General features: G+C 31.8%; 1 protein-coding gene across 3 annotated transcripts in view; it reads right to left on the reverse strand.

The window, feature by feature from the left end:
• The window catches only part of USP15 (ubiquitin specific peptidase 15), a gene marked incomplete at both ends in the record, with an annotated part of 119,886 nt that overhangs the window by 58,236 nt on the left and 40,300 nt on the right, over positions 1-21,350 (reverse strand). For 2 of the 3 annotated variants that reach the window (XM_080705529.1, XM_080705528.1), the window contains 3 exons: positions 577-663; positions 14,474-14,535; positions 17,383-17,528. In XM_080705529.1, coding sequence (XP_080561655.1) covers positions 577-663; positions 14,474-14,535; positions 17,383-17,528 — 295 coding nt within the window. The remainder of the gene's footprint in view (positions 1-576; positions 664-14,473; positions 14,536-17,382; positions 17,529-21,350) is intronic. The other variant, XM_080705530.1, reaches the window with a different exon arrangement.

The following is a 21,350-nucleotide window of genomic DNA, read 5'->3' on the forward strand; positions in this document are numbered from 1 at the left end:
AAGTTTTTTTTTGCCTTTTCCAATAAAATACGGCAAATTTCAAAGTACATCCATAGTGAGGTGTTACAGTAAAGCATCAATGAAGATTCAAAATTGTACTTATTGTGAGAAAAGTTAATTGTTTTTCTCAACCTCTTTAAGAAAATTATAACTTCCTTTTCCATAAATGTTAAAATTTGAGTGTGTTTTCCAGTTAAGAATCACTAATAAACACTAAAAAAACCCCAAAACTTTATTATAGGTGATCATAAATCCACTTCCAAAATGTCATCTGAAGTTTATATTTGTCCTACAAAACTGAGTTCTAATAACAGATTTTTATATATGTCTCAATAATCAATGTTTAGGATATAAACTTCTGAATGTGCTTTATTCCATTGCAGCATCTACATTAAATCAATAAGTAGTTTATAACTGTGCTTACTTTCTTAGGAAGTTACTCATGGAAGAACTGACCAGTAATTTAAAAGAAAACCAGTTTTAGTGCATTAAGCTTTTATCCTAATTTTAGATACAATAGAATTTTGGCAACCATAATAGGGCGATGAAACAGAGTTTTTAAGATTCAGTGCTTACTTTCTGTTGTTGATGTTGTTATAATTATTTGATAGAGATGAAGGAGAGATCTTTGGTAAAGCTGAAAAATTGGATGCACCTGGGGACCTTTAAAAATATGAAAATGTTAAATTAGATAAAAATGAATTCTGAAATTAATTATGAAATAAAGAAAAGAACTAACAGATGACAATGTTTGTAGTAAATGAATGCTGGAAAACAGAATGATGAGCAAAATCAATATATATGCTTTGGTTTTCAATTTCTGTTGTATTTTTCCTTTTAGCATACTTTAGTATATTGTACCATTATACAAAGGTACAAAAGGGAGTTATTTTCTAATAAAATTTGATGAATATACAACTTGCTATTATTCCTATAAATCTACTAATTCTATATACCAATTCTGAGTTAAGGAAACAATTATTAATAATTTACAATCAATTTCTAAAAATGAAAATATTCTACTTTGTTTCTCAGTAGGTACCATGGCATTCTACTTATATACAATACTGACATAGAGATCAGAGAATGATATTCTTACAATTTTAAGGGAATGGGGGATAAAATAGCACAAAAGAATTCCAAATGTAATCCCAAGAAGTAACATTTGGTCAAAATTATCCCTGGAAAAATAGAAAAGACATAAGTTGGAGTATAAAATATATACCTCACTAACTTAGAATCTTTCTTGAAGAAATATCTATCACTATTGGGTTTTAATAATAAATATACCTCAAATGAATGATTTATAATATCAAACCTATTATATGGAAATGATTAAAGTATTTTGAAAGACTGAATTTGCCTTGTGATTGGGTGAACAATTTTAATTCACCAGGCAACATCTAGCCCAGTGGCTGTATAAAGGTAGGGTTTGGTCTAATAACTCACTGTAAATTCTAAATTAGTGAGGCCCAAATTGATTACTTTTCCAAAATTATTTTATTTCCTTTCTTCAAGTGCTAATGAATAATAAAATGGTCAATGGGCAATAAAGAATAATCTATAAAATCTATGTTTAGGTAATTTGGATTTAGATATATAGATGCATATACAAAAGTGAATCATGCATAATATATTATGGATAAAAACATTTCTTAAATTTTAGAATAATTAAGTTCTTGAAGTTCTAGGAAGATGTTATTTTGCTGTTACTAAGCTAAAATGTTACTAAGCTAAAATAGAGAGCATATTTTAAAAGCAATATTAATAATCCTACTATTTTGAGGTAATAGTCTTCAAATATTAGTAGAAATATAAGTATTCTGGTATTTTTGCCTCTTCATCAAGACTTTTTAATAAGGGGGAAAACCTACATGATTAGAAACTGAGTTATGATGAATTGAGGATGCTAATTTCTCAAAATGTAATTTGTTATAAATTTTCAAGAACACATATATAAACTGAAATGTGTCTTTATATCTTACCCCTAAAGAAACATTATTTCCCCTAATAAGGCGGCTGAGAGGCATACAGATATGTCTCTGTGTGTATATTTACCTTTTGTCTTTTGCCCATTGTATTTTTCTTAAACTATTCATTAGCAACTCTCCCTATGGATTGTATAAGAAGGAAATATCATGGAGTTAATTTGTATTTTCATAGCGATATCACTGGAATTCACTCAAACATTTATAAAATGATGACTGTATGCCCTGGTAAATACTGGGAATACAAAGAGACTATTCCTGATGTCAAACAGCTCACAATCCAATGGAGAAAATTATATATAAGGAAAATATTATAAAACAACATAAATGTTATAATAAATTATAATACAAAAAATTGTAGGTATGGCATGAAATGATTTAAAAATGACATGCAGTGAAATAAATGTGGGAACTAGGAGTATTCCAGGTAGAAAAAATAGCATGGAAATGTGTGAGACTGTATTAAATATGATGTGTTTAGGGAATTACTAGTAAATCCAGCTTAGCTGAAAGAGTAGGAAGTATGTAGTAACATGAACACAAATTAGTAAGGTAGGCATGATAATAATTAGCTTTTTATATGCTATGAAGAAATTTGGATTTGATCCAATTGTGCTGAGATTACAAGATTTTAACAGGTATCAGGAAAATCAGGTTTATATTCTAGAAAGAAAACACTTGAGGAAGTAAAAAGATTAAGGTCTGGGAGATAAGTTAGGAGATTATATTGATAACAAAGGTGAGAATAAGCTCTGAAGTTAAGAAAATGAAGTGAGCAAGGGCAACATGTCTTTGATGCTTAGGAATTCATTCTCAAAGTATCATCTATGGACTGTAGGGTCTTCAAGCCCCTTTCATGGTGTCTATGTTAAATACCAGGAATCATTTAAGTGTTACTTGGTAGTTTCTACTAGGTGGGCATTTGTACTAATAGTGCAAAAAAAAAAAAAAAAAAAGGCGGGTAAAACTGCTGGTGCATTAGTATTAATCAAAGTAGTGGCTGTGTTACTGTATTGCTCAGCATTCCATTGTAAAAAACAAGATTCACTTATAAACATTATGTTGAGAAAATAAAAATTACCAACTTCATTAAATCTTGACTCTCGATTATACAAATTTTTAATATTGTTTGACAAACAAACTCGCATAAGGCATATCTCCTACATATTGAAGTACTATGGGTATCATGAGGAAAAATGTAATTATTTGAACTCCAAGTAGAATTGGTCACTCCTCACAACATCACTCTTTTTATTCTTTACATAAAAGAAAGATTAGAGGCTGAGACCCAAGGATTTAAAATTGGAGGCCAGCATGCACCACTGGGCGAGACCCTGGCTCATACAAAAATCCAAACACCACCACCATAAAAACAACTGTCTGTGGTTATTGAGATTTGACTGTTTAGCAGTCATTTCCTCAAAAGTCAATAAAGGAAGCCTGCCACTTCAAGGAAAACAACTGAACTTATTTACCGCCAATGACAAAATCTAAACTTTGAAGTAAAATCTGGAAATTTTGTAAGTTCTGCCTCTGTGAGGTTGATAGACTAAAGACATTTCCAATAAAACTAATAAAGTTTTAAAAAATGTGATTTAAAAGTACTGCATAATGAAATGTATCCACATTTAGAAGACTGGCCTAATTATATATGAAAGATTGTAATGGAAAAGTATTAAAAGTTTACTGACATGGTTTCAGATTCCACATCACTTTTTATGTGGTATCTATCAGTGATCTGAAAATACTCCTTTTTTCAGCTATACATCAATATGAAGATGAATTTCCTTCATATACTTCATCCAACAATGTATTAGAAAAAATTAAATACAAAAGCACATGAAAGAATTTAGCTTATATTTAACCAGATGTTTTAAGAAATTTACAAAAACATAAAATGTTGCTGCTTTGAGTAACTTTTTCATTTTGTTTTAGAAATCAGTTATCTTTTATAAGTTATTTATATAAAATGACTTGGTATTGTTATTTATGAATATTTTGAATTTTTATTATAATTTCTTTTTTCCCTCTCTCCCTCCTCCCCTCTTTTTACTACGAGGGATGGGACCATGGGGCATTCTACCTTTGAGCTATACTCTCAGTCTATTTTTAATTTTTATTTTGAGATAGGGTCTAGCCTTTGAACCTGTGATCCTCCCATCTCAACCACCCAAGGACTGAGATTATGAGCATGTACTATCACACCCAGCTTCATTTTAATTTCTAACATAATAAATATTAATATAATCACATAAAGAGTCTTTGGGTCATTAATAATTCATATGAATATGCACTGAGAGCAAACAAATTAAAAATTCATGTTTAGGCGGTAGAATCTGCAAGACTTGAGACTAATTATATTTAGAGAAGTGAGGATGTAGGAGGAACTCAAGATGGCTGTTGAAAAAAGAAATAGAGAAAATAAATATAGGTTGAAGGGATAGGAGATGGAATAAAAAGATTTCATTCAATCTGATGTGGTGAGTCCTTTATATGACATTTACAGAGAAACTGGAATTCAGAAGAAAATCTTAGGCTAGAAATACAGAATGGCACTGTTGTCAGCTTGAGTTATAGAAGAGAATTAGCATAAACCTAATCATGTGACTCTGTGCACCTACTACAAAGGTCTTCAGACAGGTTTATGTATTACAAATGCATATAAGGTATGAGCATAACTGCTGCACAGTTAGCGAAGCTGTGCACTCTGCCATGCCAGTAAGAGCCTTTCACAAGGTTAGGAGCTGTGTCTACCTGCACAGAAAAGGTGGTGACCCTGAAGACACACAAAGAAGTCTGGGATTAGTCAGAGAGGTGAGCTCAGTGCTTGAAAGAGAGGTGGTATCATGAATTTAAATACAGAAAACTTTCAAAGAAAGTTAACAAGAAGAGGTCCAAGAGAGGTCAAACAAACTGGGAAAAAGAATAAAAAAGGATAAATAAGAACTTTTAAAATTAAATTAAGGAATAAGCATAGCCTTCTGAAAGAAGTTGGATGTCTAAAGAGTGAAAATCGAAAACATAGTATTTTGACAGTTAATGGTTTCTTTAAAAAAATTATGTGAAGATTTAAGTTCAAAGGTCAATGGAGGAGTCATTACATTATAAAAGAACAAGAAATAGTATCTTCTGTATGTGCAAAAATATGCTCACATTTTATATATAGAAGGAGTAAATTTTAAAAAATATCAAAGTCTAGGCTGAATTGATATAAATAGTATAGACTGTCCTTAAATAGCAGGGAGATCAGAGAGATAAGGATAGATGTTATCCATAGGTGAAGTATTATTTTAAAGTGCTATTAGATATTACTGATAAATGATTCCAGATCACCATGTCTATTCTCAATCAAACTTCTGATCTAGATTACACACAGCCCCAATCTAGCTAAAATTTGTGGAGTTAATGTCAGGTTATTTAGTGGTTGACTAGTCAATGTACAGATGATAACCAGAACCCTTTAACTTTCTTTCTGTGAGGCAATTAGAAATTACACTGCTCATTCTCTAAAGGAGAGAAGTGCTTGGAATATTATATACTGACTGGTTATCAAGCTACTTACCTAGTGTTAAACCGATATTGGCTAATTTGGGCTAGATATAGTGAGTCAACTCTTAAATAAGACAAAAATAAAAGATACCATAGTTAAGTAATTTGGAGAAAACTAAACATAACCCCTGACAATAGCATATAAACTCAAGGCTAAGTTGAGCCTTGTACTTCAGCAGAGCACAATATTTGTTCTCGATAAGTTAACTGAATATTTAACATATCTAAAAATTTACTAATGAACACTCAAAATAATTAAAAATATTTTATTTATTTCAAATCTAACACTGTAAAGCAACCCAGTTTTACAAAATCTATGTCAGACAAAACAAAAATTAACCTTAACAAAAACAAGACCAATGTTAACTCTCTCGATTCTAACAATCATCCTAAGACACATTTTTAGGAAAAAGAAAATTTTAAATCTCTTAAAAAAATTAAACATGCTTACTATTGTGAGATGCAGATTAGTTCAGTTCAAGAAGCATTTGCTATGTCTTTTATGAGCCAGGCAGGGAGTTTAAGGGAATTTATAACAAATTGCTTCTTGGAGCTTTGCTTTTTTTTTTTTTGACTACTTAATTTTATGTAAAGTATAACATAAAAACTTCACTTTAAGAAACTGCAGTCACTTCTTCAGCCATTATGATCCTCAGCAATAAACTTGCAACCTTTTTTTTGTGTGTGTGGCACTGGGGATGGAACACAGGGGCACTGTACATCTGAGCTACACCCCCAGCCCTATTATTAGTGTTTTTATTTTTTGAAGCGGGGTCTCACTGAGTTGCAAAGGACCTCGCTAAGTAGTGATTCTGTCCCCGAACCGTGATCCTCTGATCTCTGCCTCTAGAATGCTGGGACTATAAGCGTATGTCACCATGCCTGGCACAAACTATTTTTAACTTTTATACAGAAATTTTGAAATACATATAATCCCATATTAACCCATTTATCAGTAACTGAGCTTCACAAATCCACATTTTACCATTCTTGTTTATCTTATACTCTCTCCTTCCTCTCACCCCTTTTTATTTTTGGGTTAAAGTTCTAGACACCTATATTTCAACTGTAATGACTACAGCATGCATTCCCACAGATAAAGGATCATCTTTTATTTAATCACCACATACCGTTTTTAGTCCCAATCTAGTGGCTAACTTGCACTTTTTCCCTGTCTCAAATCTTTTTCTTTCCAGTTGGTTAGCTTGAATAAAAATACTAAAGGCCATACATTTGCATACTGATTTAATAATTGTAAAAGGCCATTACTACTTCTACCAACAAACTTCTCACATCTGATTTAGTGTGACTACACTTTTTTTTCCCATTTGTCCTGATTTCTGATCTATTTATATAGTTAACCTTGTCTCTTATGTGTTACTATAAATTGCTCAAATCCTTTCTGGAACTAACCAGAAGAAAAAGAAAGCGTTCAGTATAGTTTGAGTATCTGTAAATTCAAAATCCCAAATCTAAAATGCTCCAAAATCTGAAACTTTTAAAGCACTGAAACAACACTAAAAAATCTGAAGTTTTTTTTTTTTTTTTAAAGCTTTTTCAGATTTTTAGACTAGGGATGGTTAACTGGTAAAATATATGCAAATATTACAAAATATGACATTTGAAATCTAAATCATTGCTGGCCCCAAGAATTTCAAATGTTTATAATTATTTGTAAGTCCCTATAAATATCAAGTATCTATATAAGAACTCAATAATTACATAACATTCATAGGCTGTCTGAATTTTCTAACTCCAATTTAGAAATGGCCTTTAAATATTGACTCTAAAATTAATCATGACTATGACTATGTGCTTTGACAAATGGAGATACTTAGTATTAGGATATACAGTATCTTTCCACAAAATAAAGTGGAACAGAAAGTAGTTTTAGATATAAAAGTCTATATATACATACTTTTCAGCATTTCAAAGAAAATTTCACATACACATTTAAAACCTTAATGAATACTAAATCAAGTAACCTCTACAAAATTATGGGATGGTCTATTTCTGTGTACATTATCAATTCTATTTAGGATTTAGACAATTAGAATAACAATAAAAGCAGTTTATCAGTTAATAATAGTACGAAGAAACTTCATTCTAATATTATTATGATGTCTTTGGCTTTAGGTGACAAATACCTAGAGAAGATGCATATGTTTAAATTATAAACAGATTTACAGGTTCCCTGTTCAGGAATTGCCTTTCCAACAAGTCTCACCATATATAAACAAGTCTATTTTATGAAGAATGCTCTCTGCCTGTTTGATTTTCTGGATAGTTTTCATCTCTCTTTCCCCTGTTATCTACTTCCCACTCTTATCATGCCTACTTACTAGTAGTTTAAACAATAGTTTCTGCTTCTCAAGTTTATTAACCCTGTATGTTACCTAATCCTCCCATTTCTGCAACAATATTGCTGACCATGCCTTTTCTTCTAGAAGCTCTTTTCCCTTTTGCTTGTCACAAAAGAAGACTTGAGATTTCCTGAACCTTTGTGATTATTCCATTTGATTCTCCAAGTCTTATGTCATTACTCTGATACATCCATAAAGTTTATTCTCTACATTTTTATTAGGTAATTCACATACACTTTTATTTCTAAGCAGAACACTCAGGAACAGAATGCTATAAAAATACTGTTATGACATTAGATCAAGTTTATACTTAAGAATTTGAGTCACTAATTTGGAATTTTGTTAATCAAAACATCACAAATAGCAGACAGACAATGTGTGAGTAAGAACTACTGACATTGTTTTCTATTTGATTTTTACTTAGTCACTCACTTTTTTGGTTGATGGTAAATTCTCTGGGTGCTTTCTTTCTAATCCAGGTAAATGACCTCTTCAAAATCACCAATGAATCTTTTTCTTTTCACTACTTAATCCCATGTATTTTGTCAATATTTTTGAGTAATTAATGAAAATGAGTGAATTAAATTCTTAATACTACCTTCACACACACACAAAATTTTACCTGTTTCAGAAAAATAAAAATTTAGATCTTTTTCTTGGTATGATGTTAATAATTTCTAAAGCATCCTTTGAAATAATTATACCAAAGTAAAACTATAAAAAATTAATTGTATATTACTGTCTAAAAGCTGTATCTCAGTTAGAAGGGCATGGCTAAGAAGTTGTTAACCTTAAATTTCTGGTAAAATAAGAGCTTAACCTATTTTTTTGGGGGGGAGGTGGTACTAGAGATTGAACTCAGGGGCATTCTACCTCCAAGCTACACCCTACCCTTATTTTTTAATTCTTTATTTTAAAACAGGTTCTCAATAAGTTGCAAAGGGTCTCACTAAGTAGTTAAGGTTGGCCAAGAACCTGTGATTCTCCTGTCTCAGCCTAAATACTGGGATTACAAGCGGGCACCACCACATCCAGTCTGTCCTCTTTATAAAACCCTAGGCTACTACAAATTTTCTACTTTAAATCATTTTTAGAAATACAAGATTTAACTAACCACATATCAACAGAATAATTAGATTATTCACTGAAATCCTACTATCCCTTGAAAATAAATAAGTTAAACTTAACAGGGGAAAAAAATTGGAAGAAATCTTTTTCTGTTAATATCACTAGAAAAGACCATTTGTTTTCAGAGGTTTTAAGAAATCAGATATTTAAAAACATTAGAAATGCAAGTTATAAAAAACCTAATAATTATTTTAGTATAACATGAATGCAAGGATGGAAATGTCAAATTATAAGTTGATATTTAGTAGAAAAATTCAGTCAGAAATTCTGAATGGTTTATAAATGTTTAGATTTCTAATACAGACTTTGGGTTGTTTTGCATGCTAATTAAAAGAGTATGTGTGTGTTTAATACATACAGTAACTACAAGACTACATGTATAAACAAAATTCTATTTTACCCTTCTTTTCAAGTAGATTTCCCCACCTTAAGCTTTAACTGATAATAGTTTTAATCCTGATCAAAATGGATCTAATACAATTTTAGGATCTTCAGAACACCAACATTTCTGTTTTCAGTATATTGAAAAGTCAGACAAAATACTATGTGCTTTCACATAGTATCTTTTATATTTTCTTGTTCATAAGAAGCACTTAAAGTGCAAACTCCTAGGCTTACTGTAAAAGACATATTCTGTTGATTTGGGTGAAAATCACATAGTATGCATAAAAAAATTATCTACAGAATTTCTCAAAAGTATGGTCTTGAGATCATCAGCATTAGCATCACTTGATATTTATTAGAAATGAGCCCAACCCATATCCACTGAATAAGAAATTTTGGGGGTGGGGCTCAAGAAATTGCTTTTTATGTTTTGTTTTTGTGTAGTACCTGAATATACCCTACCAGGGCTATACTCTCAGCAATGATTTTTTTTTTTTTTTTTTTTTTGCAGATCTGGGGATGGAACCCAGGGGCATTCGACCTCCGAGCCACACCTCTGCCCTATTTTTTATTCTTTATTTTGAAACTGGATCTCACTGAGTTGCAGAGGGCCTCACTAAGTAGCTGAGGCTGTCCGGGAACCGCGATCCGGTCTCAGCCTCCCAAAAGCTGGGATTACAAGCTTGTGCCACCACACCGGGCCTTTTTTTTTTTTTTAATTTTCAAAGAGAATCTCACTAAGTTGGGGAGGGGCCATTAAGTTGCTGAGGCTGATTGTGAACCTGTAGTCCTATCTCAGCCTCCCAAGTACTGGGTTTATAAGCATACACCCAGATTATCTGCTGAACTGCAGATGAGTAGATGGTGGAAACTGTGTTTTAATAAACTCTACAGATGATTATTCTACCATCAGTTACAACTCTCACTTATTTTCCTTGCCTTTTGACACCCTAGGTAAGAACTTACATAGTATGCAGTATGAGTACTGGATAAATCCTAGGCTATTGATGATCAGAAGTAGCATTTTCACACCATTTTGAAAACTGGTATGATTATAATCTAACAGATATGATGACAATTTTGAGTACCAAGAAGCTATGCTAAGCCTTATTACCTTAAAGTTTCTTCTTGAAAACTTAAAATCCTATTTTCTCTGCAGGTGTTGAATCTGCCTAAGTTACATATGTTTACAATGTGATTCCAATGAATACACAAGCACCCTTGGTTTTTTTTTTTTTCAGCTGACATTCACCCAAAGAAAAAGAACCTTTATCCTTTCTTTAACTATACAAATATAAACAAGTAATACTTCTCAAAATTTTTCTTTTTGTCTCCTCTAATCTATATTCTTCTTCTGCTATTCCTTTTCTATATTCTTAGGTGATATTTTATTTTCATGTAACATGTTCTGTTCTAAATTTACAAAATGGTACTGAATTATAAACTGCATTACCTTTTCTCTTTACTACATGTTTTAAATGTTCATCTAGTTTTAAAGATCTCACCACTGTTACGATCACCTCATTTTTCTTATTTGCTCTATCAGTGATAGGTATTTAGCTAGACGGCCTCCAACTCTCCACTACTACAAACATCTTAGTTACAAAGACTACATCCTCAAGGTCCAACATAAAAATTCCTTTGAGTAATGGGTCAGAAAGATTGAGCATTTCTAATTTAAATAGTGACTGATTTAGGACATCTGAAAATATTATAGTTTCATCATTAGTACTTAGGACTTCTATATCCTACCAAACATTTTGTATTGGTAACCTGTTAAATTCTTATTATTCTGATGTACCCATCATGATTAAGGTTGGATCTTGTACTTTATTTTTATTTTATTACTAGTGAATCTTTCTATTTAAATGCAGTTGACCTTCTTTTAAACTGCCTATTTATATCTTTTTTCTACCTTTAAAGCTATTTTCTTTGTTTCTATTAACTTATAACAGGTCTTAATATATGTATTATTCCAAAGTTGACATTTGACTTTTTAACTTGTATATAGTTGTTTTAACATAAATCCTTATTTTTGATATTATCAAATTCATTTTCCACATCATGCTCTACAATCCCTACTAGTTATGCTTCAAAATTTTTCCATTAGCTTTAATGTTTTACATTTATTTGGGTCTTTATTCTTTTTAAGTGACCCTTTTCTAAAAGTATCTAGTTTTCATAATAAAATCCAAGTATGTTTCTGCTTTAAAAACCCTCACTACCTAGTGGTAAATACATCATTCTCAAACATACATCATCTTTTTGAGCTTATTAGTCTACTTGCCTTGTTTTGCTAACATAATGTTTTTATTATCATAGGTTTGTAGTAATTTTATTATCTAGCAGATCTAGTGCTCCTTCTTTCTCTCCCCTTTGTCAAAACTGGCTGATGCTAATTTTAGAATAAGTGTCAATGCCCCCTTCAAAAAAACAGAACTAGGAAGCAATGATGTGTTTTACTAGGATAAGTCATATAGTATATATTAAATCTTTTGTCTTTTAGTAAAGTTACAAATTTTCCCACGAAGCATTCTTAATTGGGTTAGTTTTGCTATGTGGTTTACTAGTGCTATAAAGCGAGGGTTAGAAATCTATGGCTTACAGGCCAAATCCAAGCATTCTGCCTGCTTATAAGGTTTTATTAGAAAAGAACCATATGAATTTGTGCTTTCATCCTACATTAGCAGAGTCATGGTTATGAAAGACATCATATGGACCATGTTATGCTTTGGATATGGACTGCCCCCCAAAAAAGCTCATGTGTAGCAAAGTTCAGAGGAGGGACATGGCTGGAGGAGGTAGGTCATCACAGGTGTAACCATGAGGACTATATCTGTCCCTAAAACTTTCCTGTCACTCTCTGCTTTTGGCTGTCAGGAACTGCATAGCTTTCCTCTACCATACTCTGTGTGCCATGATGATTTTACCTTGGAGCTGGTGGACTATTAACTGAATCTATGAAATCATAGACAAAAGTAAATTTTTTCTCCTCTAATTTATTTTTGTCAGGTGTTTGGTCACAATGATGAAAAGCTGATTAATACAGCCTATAAGACAGAAAATATTTGTTCCTTTAGAAAGTAAAATGGTTGTTGATTTTCTGAGTATAGAAAAAGTCTATTTTTTATATTAGGTAGTCTAGCTGAATTTTCTGATTGCTGTGGATTTTTAAGTAGATGAGTGGATTATATAAAAATAGGAAATTTTATCTCTTATTTTCCAGTCTTATTTGGGCTCTGTTAAAATTTTCACATAAAATACTTGATACAAACTTTTAGTATACAGCCTTTATCAAGTTAAAATTTCCTTTCATTCTTGATTTTCTGAGTATTCTCATATGTAAGTTTGAGTACTATTAAAAACTTATATTCTGGTGAACCATCAATTGGCAACATGAGACGTACTGGTATATGGTATTTCTTATATTTTACAGAGAATAGATACTTTTCATACTTTAATATTTATATTTGGAATCCTTATTTAACCATTATATGTAGGGAAGATTGGGACTCTTATTACATGCATTTCTACTATTATACACCATGACTATCAATATTTATTATATGTATGTGTGTTAGGTATTATATACATTTTTTTCTTATAGAAAGCAAGTACTACAGTTGTATGAGTAAGTAAAAAGTATATGGAGTCAAGTATGGTGTGCATGCCTGTACTCTCAGCTACCCAAAAAGCTGAGGTTGGAGGACTGTTTGCACCAGAAGTTTGAGGCCAGCTAGGAAGCAGCAAGAGCCCATTAAAAAAAAAAAAAGGTGTGAGCACATGGGGAACAAGATAATAAAATTCAAGTGAAAGTATTTTTCAGAGAAAAGATTTCTCAATTTTTAGAACTCAATTTTCTACATTACTCTACAGCTGATAGCAATTTCAAATGTTATTTAAAAATATATTAAGTATATGGCGATCTAAACATGTTAGGAAGAAAACAGTCTAAAAATTAAAAATGAATTTTCACAAAGAAAATATTGCTAAACTTTCAAATCTATCAGTTATAAAATCTAATTCAACTCATGCTTTTTAATATCATCTTATTAAAAGTTCTACTTTCATACTATGTTCTCCCCTTATATTCAATCAAGTAGGGTAAGAATAATCAACTTCCTATAATTAACATGTTTAGGCACATTCTCATGACAAGTTTAAACAAAAGTCACACAAGATAAAAAGGCAGAGAGCCACTTACTGAAGATACATTTAGTTTTGAATACAATTAAGTAGGTTTTTTTATTTGATGTGTCAGCATTGGCAAAATTGTCATTTTAATTAAAAATCGTTAAGGATTTGAAAATATAGGTAATCAGAAAATCTGAAATTCCAAAGCTCTTAAATGTAAAACTTTTTTACAATTCAGTTCGCAGCAATATGATATATGAGGCTATTTATAGTTCTCACTTATCTCATTTGTATGAATATATGCCAGAGGAATATTAATGCATTTGATTACAGAATATCTCTACAAAAAATTACAATTACAAGTGGGACATGTTATCAGAATACTTCTCAAAGATCTGAAAATTCTAAATAGTGAAACACAGCTGGTTTTCAGATAATGGGAATGTGGATCTGATAATTCTAAGAGTTAAAGAGATTACTTCCTCATTTACCATTAAAAACAACTCTTAATACTCCATATGCTATCTCTGCCTATGCTTTTTTGTTTTGAAAAAATTATTTAAAGAAATAATACTTTCATATCAGATTAGTTTTTACAAAGAAGCATTTCCTTAACAGACACGTTCTTAATAAAAATCACAAAAATAGTTCAAAAATGAAAATGCTTAGCAATTTAACTGTGTTTGTCAATGCAACTTTCTCATTTATAACATTTATTTACATTGTACTTTATTCTAAGAGATTTTAGATTTGGGAGCTTTTAAAACTAACATGTTAATTTAAGTGCCAACTAGTTAATTTCTCTAGGAATAAAATGTATGTATTTTTGTAATATACAATTAGATTCTTCTATCACTATATATTTCACTGAATGAATTCAAAGGCTTCAAAACCATGCAATAAGCCACAAGAAGTGGGAGCACTTACTTAGGAGTAGAAGGACCCCTTGGCCACGTTCCGTCTTCATTTTTCTGTTCTATCACTAACACCTGAAAATATGACACAATAAAGTGTGTTTTTCCATAACTCTGAAGTTAAAATAGCTTTAGAAGATCCGCCGAATATATTAAAAAACTAAAAAAAATCCCTGTAATTATGTAAAGGACAAACAGACAAAATGAAGAGGTAACTGCAGTTTATTACAAAGATGGGCAAGGGGATAAAAAGACCTCAAAAAGAAAATGTTAGCAATAATAGTAAGAAAAAAATAAGGTAAACTGAAAAAAATCATTGGTTCTATAATTTGAAGAATATTTAAACCAAGTATATAGGTAATAAATTCCTTCAGTTTAAGGAGTATGTTTTCTATTTGTATTGCAGTTTATAACATAAGACTGTGTAAATAACAGGTGCTCAATCAGTAGTTATAGTTGTTAAACATACTGATATATGATGTTTGCTAATTATTGCTATTATGCAAATTACTATTGAGGAACAGTGGCACAACTAATTCCAAATTATATTTAACACATTTACTTAGGGCTCTAAATTATCAACATGTAAGTCATAGAATAAGTGATAGAATCACATTTATGAAAATCAGACTGAAGACATTTACTGCAGAATGTTTTGAGGGGGGAAAAAGGAGGTATCACAATATCTGATTTCAAATTATACTACAGAGCTATATTAACAAAACCAGCATGGTACTGGCACAAAAACAGACTCCCACAGTCCAACAGAAAAAAAGATACAGAAACAAATCTGAGCATTTATAACTAGTTGACTTTTGACAAAGGAAAAAATACAGCTTTTTTAACAAATGGTGCTGGGAAAACTGAAAATCCATTATGGTGGAGAGTGAAATTAGATCACTATCTCTCACCCTGCACGTCAACTCAAAATGGATTATAAAGTTCATAAAATTAGACCAGAACTGCTGCAATTACTAGAAGAAATTCTAATAATTCTCTAACACACGTACTGACAGAGACTTTCTCATTAAGATCCCCAAAGCTCAGGAAATAAAACTAGGAATTAATAAATGGGATGGCATCAAATTAAAAAGCTGTGCAGAAAAGGAAATAAAAGTCTAAAGAGGAAGACTACATATTGAGAGAAATGGTAAAGTAGCATCTTTACCATCTACTCCTGTGAGAGAGGACTAATAGCTATAAAATATAAAGAACTCAAATGTAATATTAAAAAAAACCAAAACAAAACCACCATCAAAATATAAAAAATTGAACTAAATAAACACTTTTCAGAAGGATAAATAAAACTAACCAATAAATACATGAAAAAAATACTCAACATCACTGTCAATTAGGGAAATGCAAAAATAAACCTACATGGAGATTCCATCAAACTCTAGTTAGAATGACAATCAAGAATATAAACAATATAAATGCTGATGAAAATGTAGAAAAACAAGTAACTCTTATACAGTATTGGTGGAACTGTAAATTAGCACCAACCACTCTGGAGATTATGAAGGTTACTCAAAATACAAGGAAAGGAGCCACCATATGACCTAGTTATACCATTCTGTGGTATCTTTCCAAAACAATAAGAATATTAGAGCAATAGATGTATATTTGGTGGGTGTGTGTGTGTGTGTGTGTGTGTGTGTGTGTGTGTGTGTGTGTTACTGGGAGTGGAACCCAGGGTCTTTCTACCTCCAAACTATACTCCCAGACATATTTTATATTTTATTTGGAAACAAGGTCTCACTAAGTTGCTGAGAGTCTAAGTAGCTGAGATTGGCTTTGAACCTGTGCAATCCTCCTGCCTCGGCCTCCCAAGTACCAGGACTACCAGTGTACACTACCATGTTCAGCTGGTATATTCATGTTTATAGCAGCAGAATTCATAATAGGCAAATTATGGAGCCAACCTAGGTGTCTGTCAACAAATAAATGAATAAAGAAAATATGGGAAATACATACAATGGAATTCTACTCAGTTATAAAAAAGAACAGAATTATGTCATTTGAAGGAAAATGGATGGAACTAGAGAATATTATGCTAAGTGAGATCAGCCAGTCTCAGAAGGTTAAAAGCTGTATGTTTTCTCTCGTATGTGGAAGCTAGGGAGAAAACAGGAAACATTAGGAAATTTAAAAAATATATTGGGAGACCTGTGGAGGAGTGGAAGGAAATTGGGGAGAAGAAAAGGCAGGACTGAGGAAGTAAACTGTTAAATAATATTTGGCAATGTGTGAATGTATTACAATTTCACTAACATGTATGGGGAAGAAGGAGAGGGGAGCAGTAGGATGTGGAAGGAAATATTCCAAGAGCTGTATGCATGCACATTTTTAATCACACTGAACCTCACCATGATGTATGAATGCAATGCACTAATAAAATAATTTTTAAAAACTATACCTAATAAATGAAAAATATAGGCTTAGCAGAGCTACATTTTATCTAAAATATCACTAAATTCTTCCTTCTATCTTCTGGACTAAAAAGAAATCTTTCTTCTAGTTATAGCTATGGGTGAACCTGTGCAAAGAAAAACTTTATTTAAAAGAATTATTAAACAAAGATTTGATAACATTAATAGTTAATATCTAAATTTCCATGAGAAAAATACAGAAAATATGACTTCAAATAAGTACAATGTACTATAAATCTAGATCCATTCTATATATATCCGGTTACACTAGTTCTTTTTCTTCCAGTTGTAATTTTGTACCCTACTCTATAACTCTTCGCAATATACTTTTGTATAAAAATTATAATTATTGATCAGCAGAGTTAAGAGAAAAGTTAGAAGCTACTGATAGTAGAACCTATTAAACACTGAAGGATATTCACCAGCAGTTTGTGAATCCAAAGAGCTTCATGTATATAATATGCTTCATGTAAACATTATTGCTAAACAATACCTGTCCTTGGTATAAGCCAGCATCCTGAATCGTGCTATCTGGTTTATTCAGTGGTTCAAATGTATTACTCATATATTTGTTCCACAATCTGGTCTCCTTTTCATCTGGAATATTGAAGATTTTTCTTATTTCTTTTTCAATTGTATCTAGATTTAAGAAAGAAAGATATATAAATTTTTAAAATATACTACAAAAAGATAAATGCTTACCAAAGTTAAGAGTTCTAAATTTAAGGATGAACAGATGAACCTGTATGTAATATATATAAATAAAAGAAAGTTTCAAAAACGAGCTGTCTTTTAGGGAAAAATTATAATTATAATTCTGATAGACCATTACTTGGGGAACTTTTGCCCTCAAAAGTAAGAGTTCAAACACGAAACACTAAAGTATAACTTGTTATACAAGATGAACTTTAACCTTTGACATATTATAAAATCAATACATTTTCTGAGGATATGTAAGAGTTACATAGAATGTATTTTTTATTTACAATATAACCTGTTTAAGAATAATTTGTACTAAACAATAAAATTTAAAGTTTGAATAGCTAAGTAGAACATACAGATACAATGAAAAGGAAAGTTGGTGCCTTGTCAAATGGGATGTTTTTATTAGTCAAAATTTCTTATATTCAAGATGAAACTATGCATTTACCTTATTTCTAAATCAATTATTTGAGTTTGGTTTTCTCTTTTCTTAACATAAGTAACTTAACTTGTATAAAATAAGACAATATTATTTATATATTTCAGAGTATAGATGTATTTGTTTCTGCATCTAGTTTTTAATTAGAAAGAAATATAAATACCAATCTGCTTCTCATCGATTTCCTAACAAACTCAAGAAAATTATAACTAAAAATTAAAAATTTTATGACATTAAGAAATATATAATACATCTAAATTTCAGAATACCAGGTTTTAGAAAAGCATTATTTGTAAAATACTAATAATTTAACAAAAATTTTGAGGAAATTTAAAGCCATACCTATTCTTCATAAATTTAGCCCAATGTTTATACTTATACTCTGTTTAACTTCTACTTAGCAGCCAATGTACTGCAATAGTCTTACAATCAGATTCTGATGAGAGCATTAAATTATTGCTAAAACTTAGTTTCTCAAGACTTAAAGCAAATTAAAAAGAATATTTAAATGATGACAAAACAGATAAATGTTCAGTGTTGCTTTCTACCTTTTTTGTTAAAGTAGAATTTATATGAGAAAATGCACTAATCATCATTACATGGAATAAGTTTCTGAAGTCAACAAGCCTGTGCAAATAGCACTTAGATCAAGAAACAACGCTACCTAGAAATGTGTGGGGGAGGAAGAAATCAAAGAAGGGAATTTAGTTTTTCTATAGAAATAATTAAATTTTTTCTGACTGCAAAAATAATTTTTGCTCATGAAAAAAGTAAAAAACTCTGATAATATAAATAAAATGTCTACCAAGAAATAATCAGTTACCATTTTGGTATTTCTTCTTCCAGATATTTTTCTATTAAGATAGTTATGGACCTTGCAGCTCCTTGACGAGGGCTTAAGTTCAACACTTCAATGCATAGGCACAGGTAAAAAAATTTCTTAACAAGATCCCAAAGGCACAAGAAATTAAAAGGAGGATCAATATGTGGGAATGCACTAAACTGAAGAGCTTCTGTGCAGAAAAAAAAAAAAAAACTATTAATAACCTCAACAGAAAGCCAACACAATGGAAGAAAAATTTTGCCAACTTCTCTGATAGAGGACTAATATCTAGAATATACATAGAACTCAAGAAACTCACTGGAAAGGAAACAACCCAATCAAAAAAATGGGCAAGTGAAGTAAACAGATGCTTCACACACACACACAAAAAAAAATCAAAGACCAGTAAGTGTATCATTAGCTCATGCAAAAAAAACTACCCCAAGATTTCACCTAACTCCAACTAAAATGGTAATTATTCAAAACACCACCACCAACAAACCTACTATATGACCCAGCAATATGACTTCTGGGTATCTACCACAACAAATAGAAACCAAATTATCAAACTAATGCTTACGTATCTATGTTCATAGCTGCACAACTCACAGTTGCCAAACTATGGAACCAGCCAAGACGTCCACCAACAGATGAATGAATTTACAAACAAAACTATGGTATATACACACAATGGAATTTTACTCAGCCATAAAGAAGAACAGAATTACATCATTTGCAGGGAAATGGAGGGAACTAGAGAACATTATGCTAAATGAGATTACTCAAGTCATATAAAGTAAAAACCTAATACGTAGAAGCTAGGGAGAAAATGAGTCATAGGAAGAATTCTTGATGAAGGAGAAATCTTAGATGAACAAATAAGTGACCTAACTGAGTGGGATGGGAGGGGGGAAGAGGAAATTTCTCTATTGCCAAATATGAGTGGGAGAAAGGGGGGAAGAAATGGGGTGGTAATTGAGTAAGGGCTACATAAGTGACATGTACATGTATGCCTCTATCATCTTGTATCCCACTGACATGTCAGACTATAATGCACCAATAAAAAAAGATAAACATTTATGGAAATTGCATCTTCAATGAGTTTTGTAACTTAGTTATATATGGAAGAAAAACATTGAAGGCAGGAAAATAATAATCTAAAGGAATTGAGCTGAGAATATGCTTGGTGTGCTTTAGGCTATCAAGACACATCAATGTGGCTGAAGTATAACAAGTGAGGTAGAAATGAAGCAATAAACATATCTCTAGGATTATACAGAATTCTGTGAGCTATGACAGTATTTTTATTTCATTTCATTCCTTTTTTTTTTTCCAGTACTGGGGATGGAACCCAGGGGCATTCTACCTCTGAGCTGTGCCAGTATTGAGAAATGTCTTTGGTAACTAATTTCAAAATGTACTGATTTCAAAGGCTTTGGCATTAATTTCAAAATGTGAAAGTAGTCAGAACTTGGATGCTGTGAAGGCACTCAGGCAGAGAAGGAACCCTGCAGAGTTCCCAGCACCAAAAGTGATTAGCAAGAACACAAAAGAGTCATAGCCCAGGGCCTTCTTATTTTAAAGACAAGTTTTACATAATAACTCCTAGCAGACAAGCTAAAATTTCCCAAGAATGCAGGAGGATGGTATGGTCTTCCTCAAAGAAGTTAGATAACTATGAGATTCCTGGCTTTGATAATCAAGTAACACACATTTTGAGGTCTTAAAGATCTGGTCCTGCACTGGAGACCAGGGCAGGCCCACATTTGCAGGAAGAAAGCTTTTGGTTAAGCAGGATTTAAGATAGTGAATCCTCATAATCACATCAAAAGACTTGTCCCAGATGGATAGACACCTATGTCGGGTCAGGAAGACAACTGGTTAAGCAAAGATACAAGATAATAATCTTTATAAAAACTGTTCGGTATTCAAAACCCCAGTATCTTATTTTCAAGTCACTCCACTATATTTGTCTGATGTAGTGCTTTAATGGTCTGTCCCTTCTTTCTGCCTTTGTAATAATAAAATTGCTTAAGCTTACAGCAGAAGAGTTCTGGATATTCTTTTCTAAAATAGCTAAGAACAAGAACCCGCAGCTACATCTCTTATAGTTTTTGGCGCCCAACGTAGGGATCTGTTACACTTTTGGTGTGGCACCTAAACACGAGCTACATCCCCAGCCCTATATTTTATTCTTTATTTTGAAAGAGGTTCTCACCAAGTTGCAAGGGGCCTCAATAAATAGCTGAGGCTGTCCTCGAACTGCAATTCTCCTGCCTCAGCTTCTCAAATGCTGGGATTGCAAGCATGTGCCACCACACCCAGCTATTTCATTCTTAAAAAGAAGAGAAGCTGCTCAGGATTTTGGGGGAGAGAAGTGGCTGATAATACGACTGATACCCCAAATACCTTAAATACTCATTTTTGCTCCTAGTGAAGAGACTTTGGAAGGTTAACAGTGGAGTCAGGCGTGATGGCACATGCTTGTAATACAAGC

Source organism: Muscardinus avellanarius (assembly GCF_963383645.1).
Source record: "Muscardinus avellanarius genome assembly, chromosome: 11".
Lineage (NCBI taxonomy): Eukaryota > Metazoa > Chordata > Mammalia > Rodentia > Gliridae > Muscardinus > Muscardinus avellanarius.